The sequence below is a fragment of the Natrix helvetica genome (assembly GCF_964273705.1).
Source record: "Natrix helvetica genome assembly, chromosome: 1".
Lineage (NCBI taxonomy): Eukaryota > Metazoa > Chordata > Lepidosauria > Squamata > Natricidae > Natrix > Natrix helvetica.
The window spans coordinates 123,159,172-123,167,961 of record NC_138548.1 but is presented as its reverse complement, the minus strand read 5'-3'; the positions used below and the strand labels follow the sequence as shown (position 1 = coordinate 123,167,961).

At 41.8% G+C, this 8,790-nt stretch overlaps 1 protein-coding gene and 1 long non-coding RNA gene across 2 annotated transcripts in view; both read left to right on the top strand.

Annotated features, from left to right (window-relative positions):
- The window catches only part of LOC309384881, a 435,034-nt gene that overhangs the window by 56,806 nt on the left and 369,438 nt on the right, over positions 1-8,790 (top strand). The gene's annotated exons all lie outside the window — the stretch shown is intronic.
- Positions 7,409-8,344, top strand: LOC309384110 (olfactory receptor 9G19-like; the record flags this gene model as incomplete). The annotated part of the gene is made up of 1 exon (XM_081937299.1): positions 7,409-8,344. One exon carries the CDS (start codon positions 7,409-7,411, stop codon positions 8,342-8,344), a length of 936 nt encoding a protein of 311 aa, XP_081793425.1.

The window sequence follows — 8,790 nt, the reverse complement described above, 5'->3', positions numbered from 1 at the left end:
TGAGAATAACTACAAGGTACATAGGCATGCCTTAAATACAGAAAATGATGTATCAAATGCGTCATAACTTGGATACAAAAAATACAGTTGCGTGCACAAAGTACAATGTAAAAATACAGTTGCGTGTATCATAACACTGTTTGGTGGCATACAAAAAATGGATTTTCCCCCAAATGTTTCCAGAAACCCAGGTAGTTTCCAAACAACATCATTTGATCTTTCAGAAAGCTCCAAAAGCCCCCGCTTCCTGCAAAAAATGCCCTGTTACTCCCTGTTACAAAGGGAGGGATCAGGCTATTTCTGATCAGATCATTGTAATTTTCTAATTGTGCTCCAAGCTGTGATTTTCCAGAGTAGCTTGCTGGCTAGTCAGATATTCAAGATGGAGTCTATCAGGTTCCTCCAATAACCTCAACCAATTTACTACCATCGATGGGAGAAGCATCAGAGGGGATTCGGGAGTTCATGGCTTCCATGACTGCCATGGACCTGACTCAATTGATTCAGGGCCCGACACACGAGGGAGGTCACACCCTGGACCTTGTTTTTGTCTCTGGCCAGTGGTTGAGTGATCTGGGAGGAGGGGATTTAACCATCACTCCCCTGTCATGGTCAGATCACTCACTCCTTCGTCTTGACTTCCCTGGTGCTACCTCCCGCTGCAGGGAGGCGGAACCGGAAAGCATTAGATGGTTCCGCCCCAGGCGCCTGATGGAACCGGATAGGTTCCAGACGGAGCTTGGGCCACCACCTGTAACCCTGACCCGCCCCCGGGTAGAGGACCTGGTGGTCGCGTGGAATAATGCGACTACCGGGGCCTTGAACCGGGTGGCGCCTTTGCGGCCTCTCCGGCGGCAACGATCCACCCTGGCCCCTGGGTTTACCGAGGAGCTAAGGGTGATGAAATGCCGCAAGAGACGCCTAGAGAGTCATTGGAGATCCTCCCGTTCCGAATTTGATCGAACACAGGCACGAGCCCATTTAAGGATGTACCTTGTGGCATTGAGAGTGGCCAAACGCCAATATTGTGCCACTCTCATTGCATCCACAGAGAACCGCCCTGCCGCCCTGTTTCGGGTGTCCCGCTCCCTCTTGTTTCAGAGGCCGCGGGAGGCCCCTCTACAGGGCAGAGCAGAGGAATTTGGGAAATATCTGCAGGATAAAATCGCTCAAATCCGGAAGGATTGGGTCCCTGTCAGTGGTTCAACGGAGACGTCCGTGGCGAGTCTTGAGGAATCGACCTGGGAGGAGTTTGACTTGGTTGCCATCGAGGATTTGGACAGAATGCGTGGACGACTGCGACCCACCACATGTTTATTGGACCCATGCCCCTCCTGGCTTGTACTGGCATCCTGGGAGGTTACACGAGACTGGCTCCTGGGCCTAGTGAATGCTTCGTTGGGCGAGGGGTCTCTCCCAGCCGCCTTGAAAGAGGCGGTGGTGAGACCCTTGCTCAAGAAGCCTTCCCTGGACCCTCTGGAGCTGGCCAATTATCGTCCTGTCTCCAACCTTCCCTTTTTGGCGAAGGTTGTAGAGAGTGTGGTGGCTTACCAGTTTCCACGACATCTGGAGGAAAATGATTATCTAGACCCGCGCCAGTCCGGCTTCCGCCCCGGTCACAGCACGGAGACGGCCTTGGTCGCGTTGGTGGATGATCTCTGGAGGGCCAGAGATAGAGGTTGCTCCTCTATCCTGGTCCTATTAGACCTCTCGGCGGCTTTTGATACCATCGACCATGGTATCCTGCTGCGCTTTCGGGGTGGGATATCATCTGTACGCTGATGATACTCAGCTGTACTTTTCCACCCCGAACCACCCCAACGAGGCCGTCGAAGTGATGTCCCGGTGTGTGGAAGCCGTACGGGTCTGGATGGATGACAACCGACTCAAACTCAACCCCTCCAAGACGGAGTGGCTGTGGGTACCGGCTCCCCGGTTCAGCCAATTAATTCCATCATTGGCCATCGGGGGCATCCAACTCGCCCCCGTGGAGCGAGCGCGCAATTTGGGCGTCCTCCTGGATGCCCGGCTGTCCATGGATGACCATGTGACAGCCGTGGCAAGGGGGGCGTTCCACCAGGTTCGCCTGGTGCGCCAATTGCGCCCCCTACTGGACCGGGACGCCCTACGCACGGTCACTCATGCGCTGGTGACGTCTCGCTTGGACTACTGTAACGCTCTCTACATGGGGCTTCCCTTGAAATGCACCCGGAGGCTACAGTTGGTCCAGAACACAGCCGCGCGGGTAATTATGGGGAGTACTAGGTACTCCCATGTGACACCATTCCTGCGCGAGCTGCACTGGCTTCCTGTGGTCTATCGGGTGCGTTTCAAGGTTTTGATAACGATCTTCAAAGCGCTCCATGGCTCAGGACCTAGTTACTTGCGGGATCGTATTCTGCCCCATACATCCCTGCGACCAATCCGCTCGCACAGAGAGGGTCTCCTCCAGGTGCCATCCACCAGGCAGTGCTGGAGGGCGGCGCCTAGGAGTAGAGCCTTCTCTGTGGCGGGCCCAGCCCTGTGAAATGACCTCCCCCCGGATATTAGGAATACCTCTGACCTCCGCTCCTTTCGTGTAAAGCTCAAGACCCACCTATTTCAAGTAGCTGGCCTGGCTCAACTTTGATCCAACTATATCGCTCCTGACGGGTTTTTTTTTTATTTGGGGTATTTTAATTGTATTCAATTATTTAGGGGTTTTTAAACATTGTGTTTTTAATTGCTTTTATTCATCAGCTCACCTCCTCCTTGTATATGTCTTGGTATATGTTTCTGTTATATGTATGTTTGTCTATATATTTATTTCCTATGTTTTATTGTACGCTGCCCCGAGTCCTTCGGGAGAGGGTGCAGCTAAGAAATAAATATTTATTATTATTATTTATTATTACTCAAATAACTCAGATTTCATCCCTCTTCTCACCAATAATTGGAACATTCTATAGGCATTTATAGTTATTGACTTACCTCCTTGCAGCAAACAACAAATGTGTCCAAATAGGATTCGAAATAATCTTTATTCTGACCCCATTTGTGCATCCAATTGTTTCTATACTGCAGAGAATATACACAAAAAAGTTGGCTGTTGTCTTGAAATTAAATAAGAAACAGACTTTAAAAAGGACAACCTTCAGAGTATATTTCTGGGAACAATGAACAATGAAAAGGATGCCATTGCTATAAGATTTACCCTGGTTATTCTGATTTTCTTTTTAGATTATTTTAGATACATTTATAAATCATACATAAATTGTGTGAGTATATGTGTTGATGCGTCAAAATGAATCAAAATTAAGGCTCTGTAAAACAACAAACATTCTAAAGGGGACCATCACATTAGAATTTACCAACATCAGAGGAAATGTTACTATACTTTGGAATGTTCAAAGGTCTTACATTAAATGTGTAAGTGTTTAGGGGGAGGGGGGGATGGCAACCAATAAGAACATTTAATGCAATTCATAAAGAGAATAGATAAAATTACAAATAGAAAAATATATGAAACTACAAAGAAATATCCAACAGAGAATGAGTTTAAGGTATAGGTTCTCAAGTCTATTTTCAAATCAATTAAAAAAGGTTATTTTTACTGATTTGTCTGTTCATATCATAATCACAGAATAGCTATGAAGCTATCACCAATTAAAGAGGTCCCTTGGATGGTATCCTTGAGAGACATCTTCTAAATAAATATCCCTCAGCATTTTCCAAACAGCATTTCTAATGTAATTGTGTCCATGTAGAATTTTTTTTCCTGAACTTCATTTGACAAATTAGTTCTGGGTTCAGGAAGCATCACAATTTGATGTTCTGAATGTATATAATTCCAGATTCTACAAGCACAATTGCTGCAACGTATCAGAAGTACCATCAAAAATCAACAGTGGTTTTTTGTTGAAGAGACTGGTCTCCAAATAGATCCAGCTTGATTTTAAACAGGGAAAAAAGAAGGAAAATCAACCTATCTTCACACTTCCTTATATGACTACAGGTTTGTAAGGGGAATGAATATATAATATTATGAGTTAACAAATACAATTTTTAAAAAAGAAGATAGGTATTTTATCAGTCTATGAAATTAAGAGAAAGAAAAAGGATACAATGTATCTGAGGGAGAGTAGACTTATATTGTGGAATAAAGTTGAAATTCACAGGGATAGAAGTGAAACTGGGGGATGGAAGAAGGCTAAATGAGGACTCCACCTCTAATCATCAATCCAAATAATATGAAATATAATTATTTTCACAAAGTCATACAATTTTCATACAAAGTCATAAAATGATTTTGGGTGAAATAGAAGCAAGTGAAGACTAGAAGGAGTACTTTAGACATTTGTATAGGAAAGATAACAATATACTATAGGGTGGGACTGACACACTTTATATAAACATTACTGTCTGAGAACTATAGATGGAAAAAAAGAAGTCATAAATGCTGTAAGGATGGTGTAACTAGAAAATATCCCGTGATGGATTTTGGGTTACTTATGGAATGGCTAAGTGACTACTTTATTGTGTATGTAAAGTAAAGACTGCATCTGTTCCTGATAACTGGAAGAACACTATCATTTCCCCCCAATGCAAAGAGCAAAGTTGCATAAGTGAAAGCAAACATACTTGGAAATTAGTCTGTTCATTGTTCAGGATTCTGACTATATAGGTGCAAAAGATGGCCATGAACAAATTTGGACCATGGTCAATTTTGGGAAGAAAAGTGCAGTTTTATGTAAGAGAAAGAATGTTTAAAAGGGGGCCAATGAGAAGGATATTAACGTTAAAAAGTAAGCGTAATGCAGGTTTTAGTTGATTTTAAAAAACCATCAGATATAGTGAATAGACCTTGATTAAGAAATATTTTGAGTCAGTATGGAGTTGAAAAGTGATTACTCAATAAGAGCAGTTTATGATGGAAGAGAAGTATGCATGAGAATTAATGGACTGTTTAGCAAATTGTTCAACACTAAGCAGAGAGTACAGAGTACAGAGCCAGTTTGGTATAGAGGTTGGGGACCAGGCTAGAAACTGGTTGACCATGGCAGGAACCTTTAGGTTATACCACCCTGGAAAAATGATTGTCCAATCTTTCCTGGAAAACATCCAACAATGGAGCATCCACAACTCCTGGTGGCAAGCTGTTCCATTAATTAATCATTCTCATTGTCAGAAAATTCTTCATTTCCAGGTTGGATCTCCTTCTGATGAGCTTCCCCATTGCTTCTTGTCCTGTCCTCAAATGCCTTGGAGAGTAAATATATACCACTTCCCTATGTTAGCCATTCATGTATTGGACGACTGCAGCCTTGTCATCCCTGTCTATTTTCATTAGGCTAAAGATACCTAGTTCCCTTAGCTGTTCATCATAGGATTTAGCTTCCAGTCCCCTTATATTTGTTCTTCTTTGTACACTTTCTAAGGCTTCAGTATCTTTTTTGTATCATGGCATCCTGAACTGCTTGTAGTATTCCAAAGGCAACCTCATCAATGTGGTGTAGAACAATACTATCACTTCTCGTGATCTTGGTACCATCCTTCTGTTGATGCAGCCTAGGACAGTATTGACATTTTTTTCCAGCCGCAGAACATTGCTGACTTAAGTCACCAGGACACCTAGATCCTTTCATAGGCATTACTGTTTAGCCAAGAACCGCCTATCCTGTACCTGTGCACGTGGTTTTTCCTAATTGCAGGACCTAACTTTTTCTCACCACTGAATTGCATCTTGTTGAATAGAGCCCAATGTTCAAGTCAGTCAAGATCCTTCTGAATCTTGAGACTATTTTCCGAAATATTAGCAATTCCCCACCTTTTGTGTCATCCCCAAATAGTATGAGTACCCCTTTAATTCCCCTGTCTAGGTCATTTGTGAAGATGTTGAAGAGCACTGGACCCAAGACAGAACCTCGAGGTACCCCACTGCATGCTTCCCTCCAGGTAGATGTAGTTCCATTGAGGGCTACTCATTGAGTCTTGTTTGTCAGCCATCTGCAAATCCATCTAGTGGTGGATTAGTCTATTCCACTTTGTTCTTTCTTACCAAAAAGTAGGCTGTGGTCTACTTTGACAAATTCCTTACCGACGTTTATTATATCCACAGCATTTTTTTGGTCCATTCATTTATTCACTTTATCAAAGAAGGCAATAAGGTTTGTCTAGTATGATCTGTTCTCAACAAACCAATGTGGCTTCTACTAATCACTTTATTTCTTGACAAATCCGCTGCTTCCCCCCTCCAAGTAATGATGTTAAACTGATTAGTCTGAGGTTTTCTGGATCCATTTTTATCCTTGTTTGAAGATCGGAACTACATCAGCTCTTTTACAGCTCTTTATGTTCCGTGTTCCAGGAGCTGTGTAAGATTATGTTCAGTGGTATCTCACATCTGCTCCTTAAATATCCATGGATGTAAACCATCTGGTCCAGGATTTTGAACTCATTTAAAACAGATAGGTGTTCCCAAGTGCTGCTTTTGATAGGTTGGACTATTTTTCCTTTTGCATGAAGATAGGTGCAAAGAAAGAGTTCTGCTTTCTCCCTACTGCCCATCACTTTCTTGCTATCTTCTTTCCTTAATGGACTGAAAATTTCCTTGATTCTCTTCTTGTTCTTTACATATTGAAAAAAAAACCTTGTTGTTATTTTTGACATTTATTACAAGTCTTAGTTTATTCTGTGCCTTAGCCTTTCTGACTCCTTTCTTGCAGATTCAGGCTAACACCCCTCTTCCCATTTTTATACTTTTCTTTCTGTTCCTCAGTTTGTCAGAGTCTCTCTCTCTCTCTGTCTCTCTCTCTCCCCTCTCCTTTCTATCCCTCCCTCCCGCATTCACTCACTCAATCATTCTGATGTATTGCTTTTGTTTTGCGCCTTTATTATCTCATTTTTCAGAGTTTCCCAACCATCCTAAACAGTTTTTCCCCCTGGAATTTCCATTCATGGAAACCTTTCTATTCTCTCTTTCTTTGTGGAAGTAAATTCTGTTAAAGTCTAAAACACTAATTCGACTATTTAGTTGTCTGTGCTTGCATTAAGATGAATTCTAGTATGACATGTTCATTTACGTCCAAGGTTCCTACCACTGAAGTGTCAAACATCAAGAATCCTGAAAAGAAAAAAAATGTAATAGTTCTTGAGAAGAAAGTAAGTTCCATTAAGCAGAAGCAGAAGAAACTGAAGTTTTCTATTTTTCCTTATCCAAATATTAATTGCATTGTTAGGACATATTCAAACATACGTAGGTGTATTTAAGGTGTATTTTCCCCCAACATTTTTGTGTACGGTTTTAAGGAATATGTTTAATTTTTGCAATTTGCATGTTTAAGTTTCTGAAGTATAGGACTTGGAGAATTTATGCTAATCTGATGAAATAACTGCAGCATTTTTTTTAAACAGTTAATCCTAATATTTCATGGAGAAAGAAAATCATACTACGGTGATGAATTTTATCCTTTTGGGATTAACAGACAACCAAAACCTACAGCTGATTCTATTTGTAATATTTCTATTAATATATATAGCCAGCCTCACAGGGAACATCACATTAATGACACTTATTTGTGGCAGCTCTAACCTCCATACACCTATGTATTTTTTCATTGGAAACTTATCCTTCCTGGATCTCTGGTATTCCTCTGTCTATTCCCCAAAGATCCTGGTAAATAGCATCTGTGAAGACAAGAGCATTTCCTTTGGAGGTTGTGCTGCTCAGTTCTTCTTCTCTGCTTGCGTTGCCTGTAGTGAATGCTATCTCCTTGCAGCCATGGCCTATGACCGACACATGGCCATTTCAAACCCACTGCTGTATGCCATTCACATGTCCAGAAAGTTATGCACAGGACTGGTGACACTCTCATATGTCAGTGGTTTCATCAACGCTACAATAATAACCATCAAAACCTTCACGTTGAGCTTCTGTAATGGAAATGTAATTGATAACTTCTTCTGTGACCTACCTCCATTAGTCAAACTTTCTTGTAATGTGCCTGAGAGCTACCAATCAGTGCTGTTCTTCATTGTTGTTTCTAATGTAATTATACCCCTGGCACTTATTCTTGCTTCATATGTCCTCATCCTGGCAACCATTTTGAAGATACGTTCCACTGAAGGGAGACAGAAGGCCTTCTCAACCTGTGCCTCTCACTTAACTGCTGTCACTTTGTATTATGGCTCCATCCTCTTCATCTACTCACGCCCAAGTTCCAGCTATGCTTTGAAGAGAGACAAAGTTGTATCTGTCTTCTACACAGTTGTGATCCCTATGATCAATCCTCTCATCTATAGTCTCAGGAATGAGGAGGTAAAGAAAGCTCTGAAAAAGAAAGCAATGAAGTGGAAGATGCCCTAAGTAAATATGAATGAAAACATGCTTGTATTTTATTACCCTGAAAATATTAATATCGTTTAGGCTGCATTTACATATAGATTTATTCTCAGAAAATCTTTTGCAAAATGTTCCTTTTACATTAATTGCCTTTTCTTTTCCTTTTTTCAGTTTTTCTTTTCTTTTCTTTTTTTATTCCCTTCTCAGAAAATAATAATAAAAAAATTCAAATAAGCTGTTCTCACATTGAACATATTTCTTTCTTATCCTTTAGTTCAGACGTGGGTTACTCCCAGTTCGGCCCGGATTGGGCAAACTAGTAGTAACGGCGGCGGGAAGCTCCACCCACTTGCCCTGATGCTTGCGGGAGTGCACCCAAACCAGTAGTAAAAAAAAATGGCAACCCACCTTTGCTTTAGGTAGCCTGGATAATCTTAGCATTCAGAGAGGTCTAAGTTATCTAAAGTCTT